The 20,631-nt window shown below is 55.6% G+C and overlaps 4 protein-coding genes across 4 annotated transcripts; 2 read left to right on the top strand and 2 right to left on the bottom strand.

Moving 5' to 3' along the window:
* Positions 1 to 616: 616 nt before the first annotated feature.
* On the bottom strand, positions 617 to 2,821 carry CGGC5_v004031 (PKS-NRPS hybrid synthetase; the record flags this gene model as incomplete). Its single annotated transcript, XM_032033161.2, has 2 exons — positions 617 to 1,020; positions 1,075 to 2,821. The coding sequence occupies 2 exons, from the start codon at positions 2,819 to 2,821 to the stop codon at positions 617 to 619; spliced, it is 2,151 nt and encodes a 716-aa protein (XP_031887683.2).
* Positions 2,822 to 5,476: 2,655 nt separating this feature from the next.
* CGGC5_v004030 (uncharacterized protein) lies at positions 5,477 to 8,622 on the bottom strand (the record flags this gene model as incomplete). Its single annotated transcript, XM_032033162.1, has 4 exons — positions 5,477 to 6,223; positions 6,282 to 6,550; positions 6,605 to 8,298; positions 8,417 to 8,622. The coding sequence occupies 4 exons, from the start codon at positions 8,620 to 8,622 to the stop codon at positions 5,477 to 5,479; spliced, it is 2,916 nt and encodes a 971-aa protein (XP_031887682.1).
* Positions 8,623 to 13,140: 4,518 nt separating this feature from the next.
* CGGC5_v004029 (uncharacterized protein) lies at positions 13,141 to 14,065 on the top strand (the record flags this gene model as incomplete). The annotated part of the gene is made up of 2 exons (XM_032033163.1): positions 13,141 to 13,654; positions 13,722 to 14,065. The coding sequence occupies 2 exons, from the start codon at positions 13,141 to 13,143 to the stop codon at positions 14,063 to 14,065; spliced, it is 858 nt and encodes a 285-aa protein (XP_031887681.1).
* Positions 14,066 to 18,258: 4,193 nt separating this feature from the next.
* On the top strand, positions 18,259 to 19,739 carry CGGC5_v004028 (uncharacterized protein; the record flags this gene model as incomplete). Its single annotated transcript, XM_032033165.1, has 2 exons — positions 18,259 to 18,370; positions 18,841 to 19,739. The coding sequence occupies 2 exons, from the start codon at positions 18,259 to 18,261 to the stop codon at positions 19,737 to 19,739; spliced, it is 1,011 nt and encodes a 336-aa protein (XP_031887679.1).
* Between the last annotated feature and the right edge of the window lie 892 nt (positions 19,740 to 20,631).

Here is a 20,631-nt window from a genome sequence, read left to right as displayed (position 1 = left end):
AAATTACTATTAATCGTCTTTCTATTAGCAGCGGCCCCTGGTAAGGTAAGGTAGCTTGAGCTGCAGCATCCCGCCAGCCCGCGCGCCCTCGCCCCACTAATCGACTTGGACTGGCCCGGACACCTGCTAGGAACCTACCGGTTTGGCAGTCCATCTTGCCTGACATCACCTCACTTTCCGTAGCCTCGTCTAGCCTCACCTTACATATCAAATGTCAGTCAGCTGTGCAGACCGCAGTATCTCACTGTTGCTTAGTCAAGATCACAGAGTTGACAGCTCGAAACCCAAAGTTCAATGCTTCAGTCATGTTCGCAATGTTTGCTGCTGCTTTAAAACCCGCCCAATGCATCCCTTCTCTTTCCGTAGACAGTGACACATCAAAGAACCATGTAGTCCCCAAAACTCTAAGGGACCCAAGAACGCACGACCAAACGACTCCGCCTAAATCAAACACCTGATCCGTTCCCGCCTGGCTCTCCGAACGACCAACGGCCATGCTTCCGTGACGCGACAAAGAAAGCTTCGTACAGCCTTACACTATCCCAATACCCATTCCCGATCCGCCATGCTAGGATACCTTCTGAACATATAGCGCCTTGCGGTCTGCGTTCAACAACTAGTTGCCACCGTTGGCCGCCCCGGACGCATCCCCGAGCCTCTCCCGTTGAACCATGACGCGCTGATTGCAAATGTCGATAAACATCTCGAATCGCCCAATGATCTGCTCCTTCTCCTCCAGCGTCTTCTTCAGCTCATCAATCTCCTTTTGTTTGTCCTCCTTGTACTTGTCGAAGTCTTCCTTCGTCTTGGCGAGCTCCTTTCGTAGGTCTGCCCGGATGCGCTCCTCCGCCGTTGGGTGAGGCTTGCTGTAGATGGCTGGTCGGTTCTCAGCTAGCCCCGTCGCCACCTTTTGAGGATTCCTATTGATCGCCGCTCGTGCGTTGTAGATATCGCGAGGAAGTAGAGGAACGTGTGGGTTTTCGTTTTGCAATATTTCCAGTGTCTCGTTAACACTAACCCCTGTCGAAGAGTCAGCGACTGCTCTTTCGCGCGTTGTTGACTTCGCCGGCTCACCATTTTCCTTGAGCGCTTTGACGGCGGCAACCATCTTGCTGTCCAGCTTGCGAGCGGCCGGGTGGAGGAGGGGGCTTTCGCTCGGACCATGGTTGTGCTGCAGATGCTGAGGATCTGGACGGTATCGGATCGTCCACTGAGTTCGCTGCTCAATGGCAAAGAAGCCAAATTGACAGTCGCATTTTCGGGAAGACGTCTTGCGCTTGCGGAACTCGGGGCTGACGCGACTGGGGGGTTTACCCGCTCTGTCGCATACGAACAACACCTTCTTTAGACCAGGAACCGTCTTCTTTGAACGACCAATAACAATCGCGTACCCAACAGAGGTGCAGTACGCAAGCACACTCTTGTGAACCGCCTCCAACGTCGGGTAGCTACCTCCCTCTGGGGGAGCAGACATCATCTCGCCCATTGGCTGTCTAGGCACGAACGGGGCGCCATCAATCATCTTAGGCTCAAGCGAGTCACCATCTTCAGCGAGGGTTTCCACCTCCATGCTGTCTCCATGGTGTTCGCTGGCCTGAGCCGGGGTCTCAGGCCGGGGTTGGGCAGGCTGTTGCACCTGCTGCACCTGTTGGACCTGAGGAACTTGCGGCACTTGCTGAGCCTGCTGCTGGACCTGCTGCGGAACCTGTTGCTGTATCTGCTGAGCCTGCGGGACTTGCTGCACGGCAGGCTTTGGCGTCGGTTGCTGAGGCTGCTGTTGCTGTTGGGGTATGATCGGCTCGCTCTTAATTTGCTGCTGGTTCAGGTTTTGCTGCTGCTGGTTGAGGCTGTGTTGTTGGCTCAACTTTTGCTGCTGGCTCAGACTCTGCTGCTGTTGTTGATGTTGCTGCTGCTGCTGGGCAAGGCTCTGCTGTTGTTGTTGGCTCAACGTCTGTTGCTGGTTGAGGCTCTGTTGGCCGAGGCTTTGCTGGGCGAGACTCTGTTGGCTCAACCCTTGCTGGCTCAAGCTCTGCTGGCCAAGGCTCTGCTGACCCAGGCTTTGCTGCTGGTGCTGCTGCTGCTGTTGATGGTGTTGCTGTTGGTGTTGCTGATGTTGTTGGTGCTGCTGGTGCTGTTGAGGTTGCTGGTGCTGTTGGTGCTGCTGCTGGTGCTGCTGCTGGTGCTGCTGGTGTTGTTGGTGCTGCTGTTGCTGCTGCTGACCAAGCCCTTGCTGCTGGCCGAGTCCTTGATGCTGCCCCAGGCCTTGTTGTTGTCCCAGACCTTGCTGTTGACCGAGGCCATGTTGACCGAGGCCTTGCTGATGGCCCAGGCCCTGCTGCTGGCCAAGTCCTTGTTGTTGACCGAGTCCTTGTTGTCCCCCTAGGCCCTGCTGCTGCCCCAAGACGTGTTGTTGGCTCAGGCTCTGCTGGTGGCCGAGGTTTTGTTGTCCTCCCAAGGGAAGGAACATGGAGGGCGCGCTCTGTTGAGGCATCTGCTGCCGCGAGGGAGGACCCCTCTGGCGTCCGAGGGTGGCGGCATTGGGGACGTGGCTCGGGGGACGCGAGGTACCGTTAACGTTGCCATTGACGGGCGTCTGGGTCTGGAAGAGATGATGAGGGTATTGAGCCTGGGTAGGCTGCTGAGGCGTGTAAGCCTGTTGTTGATAAGGAGACGCGTTGTGAGGGCCGGGTGATGGTTTGTTTGCCGGGTTCGCGTGTAGAGGAGGGAAGCCTCCAGGACCGCCGTGACTGCGTCGAATGCCTGGCTGAGGAAAGGCGAGGCCCGGATGGCTGTTGGGACCCGACTGCCCCAGGCTCGACATTCTGTCGAGAGGAGCGTCTCCGGTTCAGAGAGAGGATCGGAGGGCTCGAGAAGGGCAAAAAAAAGGAAGGAAGAGCAGGATGAAGCGTTTTTTTGTGTGTGAGGGTGAAGGCGAGGCGAGGCGAGGGCGAGGGCGAGGGCGAGAGGAGCGAGTCGCCCGCCTTGGGCCTTGCGAGAAGAAGCGTTCAGACGTCGGGCTCGGTGGTGAGAATCGACTCGAAGTCGAGGACGGGATCGGTGTGGACGTCGGCGAGGATCCTCTCAGAATGACAGAGCCTCCGCTATCGTAACCCGAATCCCAGAGATGCGAGAAAGGATGCAACAAACGAACCCTTGAATGTGGTCTGGGGGTGTCGATAATGGGGGGAGGGAGAGGCGTGGAGTGTGTGTGGGTTCTGGGAGGTGTGCACAGAAAAGAAGGGGGAGAGCAAACATGCGAGGTGAAGGGTGGTGTGCGAGAAAGAGAGGGCGGCGGACATGGAAGAGACCTGGGCGGGAGGGGGGGAAGGGGGACTGGGACGTGGACGTGGACGTGGGCGAGGACCAGCAGAGAGGGCGAGAAAGAGACGGAGAGTCAGGGCGAGGGCTACGGCAAGGTAGAGACGAGCGAGACTCGAGCCGGGTCACTTCAGACTTTCACAGAGAGGGGGGAGGGGGACACTAGCCCAATACACCCAATACACAACCGCCTAGCCTGCTGAGCCAGCCGGGAAAGGGAGAGTGCACGGGGGATTGGCAAGTGCCAGACGCTGCCAAACGTGCCAGAAGGGGGGAAAGGCAAGCCTAAGGCTGCCTGTCGTCGACGAAAGCTCAAAGGGAGAATTTTTCTGTGGCGCGGGCCTTTTCTTCCCTTGGGCCCGTCCGAGGTTACTGGGCTGCTGCCACCTACGCTTGCGCTGGCCGGCTTCCTCTCTTGTTTTTTTTTCCCACGCAAAAAGGGGCGGGGACACTGCACGGTGCTGACCGGGACTGTGACAGTGTGACTGGAGGATGGGACTCGAACGAAACTCCACCTTTTCATCCTCAGAGGTCCTCCAGCCAATGAGAAGACTGGTCGGGACAAATTGAGACTGGAAACCGCACGTGATCTTGGTTTCTGGAGCGAAAGTGATGTCACCGGCCCCATTGTTGACCGCCCCAGCCCGGTCAGGTCGAGGTCCAGTCGTGCTGCTTGTGTTCTATCTTTAAACCGCGTCCCCCGATTAGTCCGGTCACGCGAGAGAGCGGGAAAAAATAAATAAATAAAAACACAACACAGAGAAGCAACGTGTTTCGCTTGCGACGAGTACGAGGCAGAATTTCTCATCCGACCGGGCGGACGATTGCCCGTGGGAAATGCAGTCATCACGAGAGGACAGAAGAAAAAAAAAAGTGCATGTCGTTGGGACCTGGACACCCTCAATTTAATTGACAGCAGCAGCTAACAATGTGATTGATTGATTTGACTGATGTCGCCCACCTCCCGGACAGAGGCGTGTACGTTGAAAAAGAATCAAAGATTAATCACGGTCGAAGCCGACGGGAGTCGCTGCACGGCTTTTTGGTGGTGCCGTGTGGTGGTGCTGCTGCCATGCTAGGTAGGTGATGCCGCTGAAAGTCTGGAGCGCAGGAGTGAGAATAGAAAAAAAGAAGGCAGGGCACCAGTATGCAAAATCGACGGGAGGTGTCCCGCCCAGAACCACCAGCACCCAGCACCCAGCACGCCGTTCATTCAGTTCGGGGGAGGTGATGGGAGGTGAGGTGAGCTTAGGTCGCGCTTGTACCACCTCTTGCAGGTACCGGCCCAGGCACCCAGGGCCCCTTCTCGAGGGAACACGCCCCCTCCAACACCTCGGTGCTGGCTCTCTCTTCCCGTCCACCTTGCTGTCTGCTCAACCTTCAGGTCCCTTTAAACCCTGAATGGCACGCGCAGGATAGACTGCAAGAATAAAAAGGATGAAAAAAACGAGTCAATTCCTTGGAGATCTGTGTATCCTCTCCACAAGACGCGCAGCGCAGTTCGACTGCAGCCAGAACCACCATCCCAAAGACGATCTGCACCCACCTACCTTACCAAGGTTGGTATCTCACAGCTCTCAAGGCGCCTCCTGAGTTCGCAGGACTTCCACATCTTCTCAGTGCCAACGACACCGTCCGGGCAGCGAAGCGTCGGCTCGCTACAGCACCAAGCTCCCCCTGGAAGCCCGCAAATCAGCCCTACATTTGCCCCCGGGCCCTGCAAAACCGAACCAGCCGGCTGAGGTGGTTTGTCTGTGCTTCACGGGTGCTTTTTTAGTGGAGTTTCCGCTACAGGGTCCCATCCCTGCCCCCTCACCCGTCTTCACCGAGCACACCGAAATCTTGGCCAAATTTCAACCTTTTTTTTTTTTTTTATGATATTCATGTCATAGATGTTCTCATTAGATTGTGTGCGGCACGGCTGCTTCATACAGCCCGGCCGCCTCGTATTACGGCATATCATCTGTCATCTGTCTCAAGGGTATATAGTACAATAGGCCAGCCTGTTGGTCTGACCAGGTAGAATAAGTTTTGCTGTTTCTTCTCGGTGGCTTCGAACGCCCCGGTAGCCAAAATGGTATCTTTGTGCGCCATAATCCGATCCCGTCATCTATCGAAAAACTCAAAAAATCTGTCAAATCCGTAAGTGTTGTGACGTTCAGTCACTTGTCTTCTTCCTCTTGCTAGGTCTCCGCACGCTGGTGTCTCCTTCGACAAAGTGACCTTTATCCTGCTGGTGCTGCTTCAAGTTGTCCGGACGATTCTTGTACTGGCTCGTGCAGCCCGGGTACGGACAGCGGTAGATCTTCGGTGGTGCCGCCGAGTGTTGCAGCTTCTTGTGCTTCGCCATACTGCCTTTAAACCACTGCGGGTCACCCTTGGGCCGATACCCGCAGATCTCGCAGCAGTCATTCGCCTGCACTTCACCTTTTGAGCTTGAGCTGGCCTTTGCAGTCTGGGCAGACCCAGGCGAGTTATCTGCTGTCTTGTTTCCAATCGTTGTGAGTGGTTGCAGAATGTCCAGCGCTGGGTCCTCGCCGCTGTCGTAGAAAGCCGTCAACGGGTCCGACAGTGTGGCGGCGTCCATCGAAACTTGAACATTGGGGATTCCGAAGTCATCGGGAATCATGAAGTCGCCCAAGGATCCATCCAGGTCATTCGTCATGTTCCTGATGAACTCATCAAGGTTACCATCTGTTGCTGCCTGAGAGGAATCATGCACAGGTTTCATAGACGCCTGCTTCTCGCAAAGACCACAGATGATGCTCCTCATTAGTTCGATGCCGTGAGCGTGATATTCCGACCGTGTTGCGTATCCCGGGATCGGCTGTGAGTAAAGAGCACCGAAGCGCTCTCTAACTTCAGGAACGTAGTTGTCGAAGTATTCTTGCACCGACATGCAACCCTAAGAAGGGAGTCAGCAAAGTTCTTCACGCATTAGGATCTCCCTGGCAATAACTCACTTTTCCAACCTGCATGAGCTCCAACTCCGCTCTCCTGACGGTTCGAACGCTTCCTCCACTAAAGCGCTTCTGAAGACGCTGCATCTTCGACTCAAGCCTGCGTGCATGGGGGAATTCTTGGCAAAGCATGCGAGCAACGGCGTTGACCGTAATCGTGAAGGCCGGGTTCGCTGGTGTGGCGTCATCCTCCAGGTGCTTGCTCCATAGTGTCGAGGCCAGCACCTCCTTGGATTCTGGAACGTTACTCGGCAAAGCTGTAACCTCCAGTTCTAGAGTCGACATTAGCATCAGCAAGACCTCGCAAGGGAATAAAAGTCACCTACCGTCAAGGAAGAATTGCGCTATCTCGAGGAAACTGTCTTGCCCAAACTGGAATCTGTGGGGAGATACTCGGCCTTTGCCCTTGAGACTCGACGACCTGGACACTGATCCTTGATAACGCTCCAGTAGCAGCTCGTCCAGTTCAGTGGTCGATAAGTCCAGGGGATGCCATATCTCCGTCGCTACCTCGAGGTATGCCTCACGGTCTCCTGGGCGGAATATGTTGCTATAGAGATGTGCTTGCACGAATAGCTGTTTTGACCTATTCTGAGCGTCGTCTTCATGAACAATGAGAGAAAGCGAATATGTGACGTGAACAAAGCACAAGGCTTCGATCGTCGATGCAGGTTGCCCGCCCTCGAGGATTCTCTTTAGACATGTGAGCCCGATATCGGCAACCCTTTGTGGCGAAAGCGATTGCAAGTCTCTCACGAGGTGGTTGTGTGAGAGACACTGCAGTTTCTCTATCGATGAACTGACGTGAGCCTTGAGGAGCTCCCAGGTAGATCCGACAAGCGAGTTGGCATCTACAGAGTAGGCACGGCCGAGGACTTCTGCTTCCATCTCGGTGGCCAGCATCTCTTCTGCCTGTTCAACAGCGGTGGGGATGCTACTCTCCGTCTCCGGTGCCGACGCATTTGGTGCCTCCGTAAGGGGGAACTGCTGGTTGTAGGCGATGTCGTCTGGGAGCGTCTGAGGGAGCATGATATCCTCCGCTGGTAACTCCTGGATAAGCGTATGGAGCTGCAGGTCGTAGTTGGTGTAGCGAGATGCGTTGGAGTATTGGCTTGCATTGGAGCAACCTCGGGAGAGATTTCCACCAGGGCTTATGCTGTCCGACGTGGGCGATGTGAGGCTGGTTTCGGCATGTGTCCAAGCTCCGCTGAAGGCAGAAGCAGGAGAGACAAGGTAGCTGGCAGTACTATCGGTGCTTGCATTCGATCTGAGTGAAGCACTGGGAGATAGATTCTTCGTCCGCGTGGTCGGCTTGTGCTGCTTTCGATATTGCGATAGGCCATGAGTATGTACCGACAATGATGGCCTGTCAACCCGGCCCATGTCAGTCATGTCAACGCCATTCTGCAGACCCCATTCAAAATTAAGGTCTGGCAGAGCAGGCATTGACTGTTGCGTTGGAACAGAGCCTGTCGCGAACGGGTTGCAAGGCTTTTGATCGAAGGTGCTGCCTGGAGCGAAGGCGGTAGAGGGCATGGGCAGCGGTATCTCCGTCGAGTCGATCTCCAAGATCTCTGATGAGGAAGACAGCTCGACCTCTTGGGGCTGAACAAGAATCGAGTCGTAGCTAGGCGGAGGTAGGATGACAACGTCATCCATATCGAGGTCCGGGACATCCTGTTGCGGTCTCGACTTCTGACCCAACGAGGAGAAGAAGTTCTTAGCTACGGACATGATGCGGCGCCTTTTGCCCGGGTGGCCTAGACAGCGTTTGCATTTACCGTCGGTGAACTTCTCGGTCCTGTCGCATTCATAGCACCAATACTCGCCGGTGGAGAGCTGCTCGCATGTGTACAGGTGCCTAAGCATGAGCTCGTGGTTCGGGAAGCGCTTCCGGCAACGCAAGAGAGGACATTCGAGGCGGTCAGCCTGCGTCATTTTCTGGCATGTGTTGCGCTGGACGGCAGCCCAGACGATGAAGCGATGAAGAGCACATTGATCTGGAGACACGGTACGGGTCCTGTGAGGATGTTCAGCTCAAGGCCGGCATGGTCAAGATGAAAAGGGCGACGTGGGAGATGAGATAGGTCCGGACCAAACAGACAAACAAGCAAAAAGGAAGCAGCCAGCAAACTTACACACACGATGGAGCTGCAGTGGAATCAATGGACGAACGAGTGGACGAGGACGAGGACGAAGTCAAACTCGTGGAGCATGAGTCTCGTCGTGATCGGCCGCGGGTGAGAGATAGGCGGGAGGTGGTGAGGGCGCGTAGGGCTGAAGGACTGTGGTTCAGCGAACGGCGGTCATCCCCGAAGGGCAGCAGAGACGTCTTGGACTCCATGGCTTCCCGCTGTCCTCCAACAGACCTGCGAACTCAATCCCAGAGTACAACGGGGAGGGGCGTTATGGATGAGCGGGAGAATGACGGTCAGCGATGGGACGGCCAGGTGAAGAGCAATCCGCCACCCATTTTTGATTTATTTTGACCTTGAGGGTTGGGTGGATTGAAGCGTGTAAGAGCGAGGTGACAATGGAAACAAGAGGCGGCCGGTCCTAGAATTCACCTAGGACTTGGGTTGGTAGCATCCCTAGGACTTGCGCTGCGGGTCGGGACTGGACGACGACTGGCTGGAAAGGGTGGCCTCCCGTGCCTTCCTTCCCCGGCAGATGCTCTGTGCTGTGCGTGGGGAGGGGTTTTGTGGTTGGAGGTCACTGGGGAGCAGGAACGTGTGGAGAAGGTACCTGCCCTGAAGTGAGTGCACCTCAGTCGCTGTAAGGTAGTCCTCCAAGGTGGGAGGTATGTAAGCAGCAGGGATGGCCGCCTTCGTCCGCCGCGACTGACTGCACTTTCTACGCAAAAACAAGGCGCAGTCATCCACGGAGGACTGGACGGCAACGACAACGGGTGGACGTTCCGAGGACTCACTCAGTCAGCCCACGTCCAAGTGAGATTTGGGTGGTCTCTGCTAGCGAGATACCTCTGGCTTTTGGTGTCGGCTGCGTCTGAAGCATTGTCTTTCATGAAGGGCAATCAACCGCCGACCTTACCTCGGCAGCCCTCGACAATCAATGCTCTGATTTTCAACAACCACAAAAGAGCAATCGAAAAGCAATCAAGACGCAAGTCATCGTCGAAACCGCAATCAACAATAACGCTCGCTGCACAGCGCGACCGCTCGGTCCAGTCAGGTAGGACTGACTGCCTCTTCAGCAGTCCGAGACGCAAGTCTCGCAATACCCCGGGCAGCTTGCAGACTCCTGCGCAGCCACGCATCCAATCACGCCAACGCTTGCCGAGGCAGCAAGGCACACAGCCAATCCGCCTGACCCCGTTCAGCTGGCATCTGAGAGTTTCTGATGGATGACTGGACGGCGAGCCGCCACTTGGGCGGAATGCAGAGAGAGCCTCAAAAAACCTGCCGCCATGCGGACGGACGTTGAGCTGTTTGACGCGAAAAGACTCGACCAAGAGAGACGCACAGCAGAGCATCATTATTGGCGAGGAACCGACCGAATTCCAAGAGGCGCATCCCTAGGACCCCCGGCGCAATGGGAGCAGCCGAGGGCTAACCCAACGTTCCGACTCCGACGCTCAGCGAAGCGGAAAGTCCTGGGCTAAGGACGTACCATGATATAATGTGGCAGCTTGTCTGTGGCTTTGCACAATCTCACGCCGCCCAGCGCTGGCTGAATACGAGCTTCACCGATGCTCAAGTGGTCACCGATGACGATGCGAGAAGTCCTGCAGCCTGCGCCAAAGTGCAACCCAGATTCTCCCCATACTAATCTATGGCTGTCTTCAATCTTGGAAGCAGAACGCTCAACGATGCCGAATCGAGTGATCTACTGTCGGATTAGCAACATGAATCCCCAAGATCGTCACACTGGTGCCTGTTCTACTTAGATGAAATGCAAGGTTTAGCCTCATTCTCTTTTTTTTTTTTGTTTCTTTTTTTCACAAAAGACGACATGAAAGAAACTTGGCCCAGAGAAGTTGCCCCTCGTCTTAAAACAGAAAGATGGCCGGCGCGTGGGAAGGTACGAGTGGTGAGCTTGGAAAGAAGGAGCTCGTCAGCATCACACACAGTGTGTCGCTGACGAATGGAGTATGCGCACTGTCGTGAGATGGTCATCGAAAGCGCTCCTCTCTCACGCAACATCCTTTTCAACGTCAGACGATAAGCACTGGAGTAACCGATCCTTTACCACGGCGAATGTCCAGATATATTGCAGTCGTCAATGAATTCGTCGTTGACTAAACGGGAACTCACTAGCCAGCAACTCCAGGGCAGACCCCTGGGATGATGACCGACATCATGCCGCCAGTCTTCCGATGACATTAGAAGGGACGAGGAATCCAGACGAATGGTTGACGGACTCAATCTTCCGACCTCTACCGAGCGTCTGGGAAGCTATTTGCTAGCGTCATGAAGCCATCACGAGTTCCCGCCGACGGAGCTTCCATTAAATCACGCATTCCAACATTCTACGACGCGGCAGTTGATAACATTCGCTTTCGAGCACACACACTCGTGCGTTCTAGACCATCGCGTTGGACTCACCGCTCGCTCGACACCAACCAGCATGCATCATTCGCGCCGTCTTAACACTCACCGGCTCCATTTGGTAACACATGGTCATGCGATCGACGCCATCCGAAGCTGCATTCTGTCTGGGCTGTCACCCGAAATCCCCATCAGGCCGACAGAGTGCTTGGGTTAGAGACCATGTGGAAATCCAACTTGTCCTCAGTCTGTTCCGCATCAACTTTCGGGAGAGCAGCAACTCCCGGCCGGCATGCCCGACCAGTCTTGACCCCGCGAATGCGTGCTTCCCATGCCAGCATCAGCCGGCGTCATTGCTCCGTTTCGGATGGGGCCATGGTGGGCATTTCGACGATCTGGTATGGGACCGCGGCTCAGTCGGGACGATGTCGTGTCTTGGAATCCATCCTTCGACATGCATTTTACTTCGTACAAGCAGCGCCGAGAGGACGCCGTTCGGGCTGACAGCCAAAGACGACCGTTGGACGGCGAGCCGATCTCGAGGGGCACGGCGTGCTTGCTGCAACCTCCTTACCCGCTGTTTCAGATATCGGGCGTGTGGGCGGATCGCCGGGGACAACGCCTTTGTGCGCCCATTCATCGCACGTCTACTTAAAGGATTACTCCTGCAGTCTGACACGACCCAATGAGGCGCCTTGAAAGACAACAAAGACGAGACTGGGCGAAGATGCATTGTCGAGTCAAGATGCTACCCTGAAGAGACATCCAACTGCCCGTCCGCGTCAACCACTTGCGGCTATGGCGGCCATGTCAATCAATCTATCGGTCGCCGGCCTGCCTTAGTGCTCGCTTGCTATGCCATATTTGCCTGTCGCGAACCAGCTGCTTGGGGCGAATAGAAGCAAACCCAAGGGCACCCAAAAACAATCTTGGCTTGGGCTAGGCTGTCTATCAGGGGCTCTTCCGATGCGGGGGGTCATGTTTTAGCGGCTTCCAGCATGCAGAAGTCAGTTACAGATTCGCCCACTCGCTGGGTCGCCGTCGGAGGGAGTACGTCAGCAACCTAGATGCCAAAACGACATCAACCTCACACAACCAGCTTAGGCTAAAGCCGACGCAGTTTCAACGACCGGGTCATGATACAACGATATTCAGATAGAAAGCTTGATATGTTTATATTGAGTTTCTAGAGCAGGGGTCTCGCATAGTATGGGCAGACCGCTGTCCAAGGAGTGCTAGGAGGCCCTGATGTATTCATACAGCGTGAATTCCACACCATCGACAACGATGTCCAAGAGTGCTCCAAAGCCAGCCTCTATTGCGCCACACGCCTCAGAACGATAACTGCGACACAGCTGAAGATTTTCATGTCAGTTGGGTTCCACCGCTATGAGAAGCAAGACCCCAATTTTCCGGTAGTCTGGTACAACAAATGTGGCATCACGACCTCCATTCATCTGGCAACATCTAAGTTTGGCAGACGCTCCAGTCTGTGAGACTCCAGGGGCAGCATTGACGGCCTCGCCTAACCCTTTGGCGGTTTCCTAGCCTCTTCACCCAACTTGGAACCACCATCGGCCGAGAGGTGACGGACAACAGAACACAATGGGTCTCATCAATGCTCACTCCCTGTATTCGCTTGGTGATTCACGGGGCATGCCATGCCTCTTCGGGCCGGGGCGACGTCAAGTCGGTGCTCCCGACAGAATACTCTGGGCGCTCTTTGCCTGTTGAACGAGTCTTTGAACTGGCATGCCCAGCTCTTGGAGCTCAAATTTTACTGCATGCCTGCGTGCTCCCTAGAAACCGCAGCGTGTGTCTTGGAAAGTCTCGCAGTGATTCTTGTCAACGGGCTGGGCACGCTTGCATCGGTCTTTTGTGTCTCGGGCACCACATCACAACTTACTTATTTTCCCTAGATCCGACTAAGAACTCTATCAGACTGATGGTCGTATCAAATAATGATATCAAGATTGTCAGTCTCCAGTCTTAAAACCAACGAGGTTCACTTGTCCGACGAGAAGCCCAAAGCTCTTGCGAACATCACAAGCTGTTGGTCATGATCTTTGATGTAGCTGTAAGGAATGTGACTCGCCAAGGTCATTTCTCCAGCTAGCTTCATTTGCAACATTCCAGCTTTGCAAGATGTTGGGTAATAGACAACAGTAAATCTAAGACAATGCCGGGCTACAGCTTTATAGGCGGCCTGTCCCGTCTTTGAGATAGCTCGATCTATCAAGCCTGATGTATTAATCCTTGTACACACAAGCTTCACTCAACGGGTCGATTACGATACCCTCGTCGCTCTTTAAGTTGTCTCTCGCGTGCGTCAACGATTTTCAGCAAACCGCAAGATGGTTTGGCCCAAGCAAGCCGCCACCCTGGCCATGGTCGCCCTCCCAGTCGTCGCCCATGCCGCAATCCTCAAGGACATATCCGGCCTCGCAGAAAACGGCGACCTGGCCGGCAACGGCGCGCCTCTACCGTCAGTCCCGGCCGCGGGCAACCGCAAGCGACAAGCCTCCGGCGGCTTCCTGGACTCGACCCCGGGCTCCAGCACCACCCCCGCGTGCGAAGAGGCGTCCACCTTCAGCCTCAACAACTTTGGCCAGCTCGAGGTCAGCGGACAGGTCATTTCGATGAACCCCGGGACACCATACATCGCTCTCCGACCCATCAGCCCGCAGGGGTCCATCACAATCACTTTCAGCCTCAACAACGGTGCCCTGACGTGGACCAACGACGCCTTCTTTGGCGGACAGGCCGGCTTCTGTCAGGATACCACCGGCCAGGTGTTCGCTACGTTTGTCGACCCGGCCGTGGCGTATCCTCCCAACTGCGCGGCCGTCGCACTCGGCCCGATCGTAGGTATGTAATCACAAGTCGCGGCGAAATGATCATCACGCAAACAGTATTGCTAACACGCACACTTTAGCATCAACCTGCGGGGCCGGCGGCTCTACAACAGGCGGCACGACCGCAAGCCCCATCGTGACCTCCCTCGGCAGCACCATCGTCAGCACCGGCACCGACGGCAGCGTCTTCAGCTCAGTCAGCACCTTCGCATCGACGATCTCGGGGCCCATCACGTCGGCCCCGACGGACGCCCCGGCCGTCCCTACGCCGGTAGTCAACGGCACGCTCACGCTCCGCCCAGGCCTGTACGCCGAGGGCAACTTCGTCAACCCCGCTGGCCAGACGTGCAGCATCGTCACCGAGTCGTGGATATTCGGCGACACGACGCTGCTCCCCCACACGGCCACTACCACAGTCGTCTAAAGCTTGAGTCGGGTCGGATATCGGCCAACTTTATTATAGTGCAGAGATCCATCGGGAAGGGCCTTGGTTAATCCAACAATGACGTGTAGGGGGCGGGTAAGGAGTTGTCGAAACGCATGGTTAATAAACATCGTTAGGAATAAACAGCAACGGTCAAACCGAAAACGTCCTTTCCATGCGGTCCGCCATACCGAGAGGAAAAAACTCACGTGCCCAAGCCGAAGTTGAGATGGGCCAGCTCTATCGCCCGCCCGGAATCCCCGTGACATGTGTGTGTCGTCGTCGTGCAGCCTCAACGACATGCAAGAGAAGAAAGCCTCCCCGTCCTTTCCCTGCCTTTTTTTGATATCATCACGTTGCTCTGCATGGCGTGGCGTTGCATCTCGAATAGATAAGAGCCGGCACTTTAGACGCACATATTCACTTAGTGGGGTATCCCGACCTCCCCTCCCCTCCCCTCCCCCCCAACGGACAGAGCGGGCAGTAGAACGTGCAGTTCGCTCTCTCCGCCTCCCTCCCGCCCTACAGCGTCCCCCTTCCGCGCGCGGCCCCGTCCCTTCACACATCATAGCTGCAAGGATGGTGCCGGCGAAGCTTCCTTCTGATCCGTACGGGATAGATGCGAGAACGTTTGCCCCGTCATCAGTCTGGTCTTTTTAAACTCCTCTACCGGGAACAGTCTGTCGTCGTCTTAATTACGGTGAACTCTGTCCCCGCTGCCATCCCCGAAGACTCCGTTATACTTCATTACTTTGACACTCACGCGACTCGGCGGGAAGGATGTCATACCGAGGCAGAATGGACGTTTCCAGAGAAGGAAACCATTTCGAAATCGTCGGCGGTGGTGTTGGCGTTCCCAATCGGCGGATACGAAGGGGTCGGACGACATCAGGGCCCAAGCGAGTCGATAGACGTCGGTGATGAGTCCTTCTCGCCAAAGAAGACGCAGAACCTTTTTTTCAGATTTAAAATTTCTTCCCGCATCGCCCAGCCCGCCCGCTGCACCTTGCCTCACTCGCATCATTGCCCCATGTCGATATCAGATGTGCGTTTTCTTCATCCCCGTCTCCCGCCGCCGTTGGTTAGTGAGTTGCAGCTACGGATTACACAAAACGGCGGTCCGGCCGTAGCAGCCGTGCCAGCCTACCGGGCAGCGTTATTTCGCTATCAGTTCCAAGACATTGCGCCGCCAGCGCCAGGTCCAGCGCCCGTCCCATTATCTCTGCTTCCATCCCACCCTTTTCCCTCCCCCCCAACGGCCGGCGGCGGCGGCGTGGTGCAACCCAACCACCACCGAGACGTTTTGTCCCAAGGAAAAAGTGACGCCAGAGACACAGCATCTTGCAGAATCGACAATCGCGAATAAGCCTTCCCGGCCGATGTCACCCCCGTTTGGCCCATCCTCATCCTCTTCCATCCCCTATCGCCCTGTCCGGGAACTCTGATACCAACGATACCACCCTGTCCGTGAGCCAAGGGAAAATAAAACCTGTGTGCATGTGTGCCACCAAGTAGCCCGTCTCCGTATTGGGATATGCATCGTGTATATTGATACCGCGATATTTCGTTTAACCTCGGGTCCGGGGCAGGCAAGACGATGGACGATTACTCCACGAAACCGTCGGCCGTCAAGCACCCTTTACGGAATGGACAAAGGGCCAAAAGGGACCCCATCCCAGTGATCATCAGTCTAAAAGAGACGTCGTCCGCAGGCAGCCAGGGGGGGGAGGGGGGTGGTGGTGCAAGGACCAGCAGAACAGACGGACAGAGAGAGACAGAGAAAGAGGCCTGGGCTGGGCCGAGAGTTGCAACTATTTACTTCCTCACCCCATTGGGGGGAGGGGAGCTAACGAGTCACATCCATGATGCATTGGGATCACGTCGCGTTGGATTGGATCCTGACACCGACTGACACTGGACTTTGACAAGGACCCCTCCTCCAGCAACAACACTAGTTCCATCAGAAGAGAGAGTGAGTGAGTGAGAGCAGTAGAGCTCTCTGAGAAAGAACTTGGATGTGGGACCCCACCACACCTCCCATCAACCCCCTTGGCTTTTTCATCCCTTCGGTTCTCCCCCCACCACCCTTCAATCCTGCCAAGACCAACTGGACCCCCGTCGTTGGTTCCCAGACGCCGCCAGAGACGCTCGTCTTGTTTGGGCTTGACAAGCCATGGCGGCGTGGGGACCCACTCACCTGGGAAAATCCCATCAAACATGAAGATGATTGGCACAGGAGAATGCCACCCCCAAGTTCCAACCTGACAACCACGACGACGACGACGACGAGACGACGACGCGGATGGCCCGCCTTATCGGAGCTGAGGAACGTCCTCCTGCTGCCATGGAGGGGACCCTTATCAGAAACCTGCAAGACGGCGGGTGCGGATTTCGCGGTCGTGGCCTTGGTGACCGACTGGTCCAGCTCTCTCTCTCACCCGGCAACCAACGAGCTCGCGCCAGTTCGTTCGAGACTACTCTGTACTATGTATGTACCCTCTGGAGGAGGATGAAGACGTAATATGCCGTGCGTGAAACTATGCGAGTGAGTGTATGTGTGTGCATCTCCATGTATCTCTTGCAAATCCGCCCAACCAGTGGCGTCAACAACAGCAAGAGATAGACAGGAGAATGAGGTCAATCCCGAGGTCACGTCGAGCCAGTCGATCCGATCATGAATGATAGTAGGGTCCTGATATGAGGGGTGGCCCAGAAACACTTTCTCGCCTTAGCCCACACCACATGCATCAAGCCACCGACAACCATCACAGGCAGAACAGAATAGAGAGAGCACGAAGCATCCCGTCCGTCTCTTCTTCCTCTTCTTATCCATCGCTCACATGGCGTTGGCATGGGGCTCGTCCGTCGTCGTCTCCTTAAAGGCAAGACAATCCCATCCCCGGTCCTCCCCCCAACCCCAAGCACAGGCAGGTCCAGAAAAAGAGAAAAAGAAGAGAGGGCCCCCGTCCCAAAAAGAGTCTTAGTCTCCGTTTCGACGTTGGTTTGAAGGAGGTTCCCATTCGCACCACCACCACTACCACCACCGGTCGACCGCCTTGCTCATCTTTTTTTTCCTTTCCCACCCTCACTCCCCCATCTTTTGGTCGTTCCCTGGCCTGGCCTTGACCCTTCCCGTCCCAATCCAGAGCGTCCCATCCCATCAACCACCCCCATCCCTCATCCACATCTGCTGCTTCCTCTCTTCCCCCGGACATTTCCAGCCCTGCCTGACCCTGAACCTTGACCTTGCAACTGCTGCCGTCACTGCCAGAGGGAAGGAAAGGTACTTAACCAAAAGTCCACCCACCCTTCAAAAAATTTGCTTTCTTCTGCAGATTTTAGGTCCAACCAAAGCCTTATTTCGTTTTATTACACCTTTTTTTTCACTTCTTTTTCTTCTTACCTTTCCCACTCCCCCCGGAAAGCTACCTGGGCTGGTTCGAGAGAAGATTGAAAAAACGGCAAACACGTTATTTAATCTTCCTCGGTTCCCACGTTGCTTCTTCTTTTCCCCAAGCAAGCCTTCTTGTTTAGACCATCCATCCATCTGCCTGCCTGCCTCCCTCCCCCCATCACCCCGGTCCAGCCACTTCGGACGGGTGTCCCGACGACGGCGTGCGCAGGCGATAAGATTTTCTGTCCGTGCAAGTCAATTCCCAGCAGAAATACCAACCACACACACCACAAAACTCCCCGAGCGAGTCGAAAAAAAAAGAACGAGGTAGCCCCCCAACGGACCCCTACCTCACCATACCTTACCTGGTGATAATTAATACCAACCGCATGAACCGCAATACACGAACCAACACCCTTTTTCTTAACCGCCAGCCACCCCCTCAACCAACGAACCAAAGGAATCCAGGAAAGGGGCCTTTTCTTCTTTTCCAACGGCGCATACGCACATAGGGCTATTTAGACGGGACAGTTTCCCTTCTCTTACCCCATTTCTCGATCCATAATCCGGCTCCTCCCACCGTAAACGAGAAGACAAACTACGAGGCCCTCGTCTCAATTCGTCGTCAACGCCGTCCAGAACGCCCACGTCACGAGACCAGCATCCGTCTTTGGATTGGGTTGAATGTTCCGCTCTGCTTAGAACCCAGACGCCGCGCTTATCGTCTGCCGCCAGCTGTCCGCCACCCCGAAGCCCAGCGCGGCATTCCCTCGCACACTGAAGAGCGTCGACCAATAAGATGGAGTCCCCTCACCACATGGGCATCCGGGAGCTCAATGTGAGCAACTGGCACGCTCACAACGGCCTGAACACTTTCAACCACGCTGTCCCGGCCATCAAAACAAGCGCAGGTAAGAGACAGGGTTTATTTCTTTTTTTCCCCCTTCTTGTCTGCCTCATTGCAATTTTTGAGGCTCTTTTCCAGTTCTTGGGTTTCTTTTGTCTTGGCTACTCTTCTTCAACGACATCTCTCCCCCTCCGTCCTGGCACTTCATCGCTTCGCCCGCATCTCATCAACACCTCGAATTCACCAACCCTGGCAAATCGTCAACTCGTATTGTAAGCAACCGCATGCAACACTTGCTTGACTACTGCTCGTGTGTGGGGTCAATATTTGCAAGCACCTAGTAGACGGATCCAAAAGGCCACGGATCCTCGGCTCGCGAGATCCAGACCAGTCTACAAAAACCAATCTCATCTGAAATCTCAACAACCTTTTCCATCTTGTCTCTCACTTCTCACTCAAAACCTCACCTCACACTGCTTCGCGCAACACCACACCACCTCGCGCAACCACATAAAGACTAACAAATACCACCAGCCTTCTTCACCTTCCTCCGCGCAAACCTGGTCCTCAACCCCTCAGCAATGTCTTCAAACACGAGCACCCCCGTGCTCCAGCCAACAACCAGCGGCGTCTCCCACCACCGCCCTGCCGCCCCCTCCCCCCTCGCAAACTCCCAAACCCTCGACCCCCTCGACGACATCCCGCCCCTTTCGCTCGAGGTCCTCTCCTCCCGCGACGACAAGGCCGCCGCCCTGCACCTCATCGCAGACTCGATCGCCCAGCAGCGCCAACAGGCCTCCTTCGCCCTCGTCTTCCACCCCGTGCCCCTCGCCGGCCTCTCTCTCGCCCTCGGCGTCGCCTACCAGTACGCCAAGCAGGACCTCGGCACCACTCTCACCCTCCTCTCCGGCGTCCTCATGACCTACCTCCTCGCCATCCGCTACGTCACGTCCGGCTACATCCCCCTCGCCGAGGCCGTCTCCTGGTCCTTCATCCGCCCCGTCCCGGACGCCACCTCCCCCACCGAGGAGGACCTCGTCCTCGGCACCCGCTTCGGCTCCGAGATCGTCGGCGCCCTCGTCCTGCGCCTCGAGCCCGCCGTCCCCATCGCCGTCCCCGCCGGCAGCGGCGGCGGCCGGCGCCGCAACAAGGCCAGCAGCTTCCGCGGCGGCAAGGGCCTCATCCGCGCGTGGACGACCAAGCTGCGCTACCGCGGCAAGGGCGTCGGCACCGACCTGCTCCACGAGGCCGTGCGCATCACCCGCGAGCGCTGCGGCAAGGACGCCGAGGTCGGTTTCGCCATGGAGCACGCCAACAGCCAGATGGTCCTGCCCGAGTTTTTCAACGGCACCTTCCGCAAGCGCGAGCGCTGGGCGGCCAAGACGCTCGACGGCGTGCTGGCCGAGAGGGAGATGCTCAAGAAGAAGAGGTGAAACAGCCTTGCCTCTGCGGAATCCGCTTCAGATCTAGCTCGTATGGGGCTCTGGTCTAACGTTACTTCTTAAAACCCTTTTATTGGACACAAAGAAGAAGAAAGAAATTTGATGTCTATCTATTGAGACGAAGTGAAGTGCGTGGGATAGCGTGGGGGCGGTGGGTGGTACTGGATTGAAATCGGACTTAGGTCATCTTATACCCTCAAGAAACTGCGAGGCACATCGCACAGACGAACGATGATAGCTGCAGCGTCTTCATTGTTTTCCCTTCTTTTTTTTCGAAATACTTTTACTTTCTGGATACCCCTCGTTTTGATTTCACAGTCGTTGGCGGTTTACATAGAACGAGAGACAGTAAGGTTGAGTCTCTGGTGGACCTTCACTATGAGACCGGCCCAGAGGTGCGGGACCAGCAAAGACATCAAAAATGTCTGATCCTTGCATCTCTGCCTAATCAAAATCCCTTCGTTTGGCATGCCACTTGAAAGCTTCTTGATTCACTGTTTTGTGTGTGATGGCGACATGTTCATTTTGGTGTTTATGCTAATCTTCTCGACGCGGCTTCCCCTGCGGCAGTCTAGCAACTTGCTCGTCATCATCGCCTCTGATGTCCGATGAACGCCGAACGCAGCCAACAGGGACTCTGGCGAGTAGTGGACTTATTGTGAGGTGAGCCCATGTCGATCCAACCCATGATGTTCATACGCCCTCAGCTGGTCCCTCAGCAATCCGTTGAATGGGAGCTTCCGGAGACCAAAGTCATCCCGAATAGCGTCTGTCCGCGTATCCCCCTCGACACAAGTGTATCCTATGACAAATGTGTGCTGTAGCAGCCGTGTTAAAACAGGCTTGAAAAACAGTAGTGGCAGTCTCTTGTCCCATAATGCCG

Source organism: Colletotrichum fructicola (genome assembly GCF_000319635.2).
Source record: "Colletotrichum fructicola Nara gc5 chromosome Unknown KSG_Nara_v1_contig02, whole genome shotgun sequence".
NCBI classification, from domain to species: domain Eukaryota; kingdom Fungi; phylum Ascomycota; class Sordariomycetes; order Glomerellales; family Glomerellaceae; genus Colletotrichum; species Colletotrichum fructicola.
Note: the sequence above shows the minus strand (reverse complement) of the source record. Positions and strands in the feature narration are given on the sequence as shown.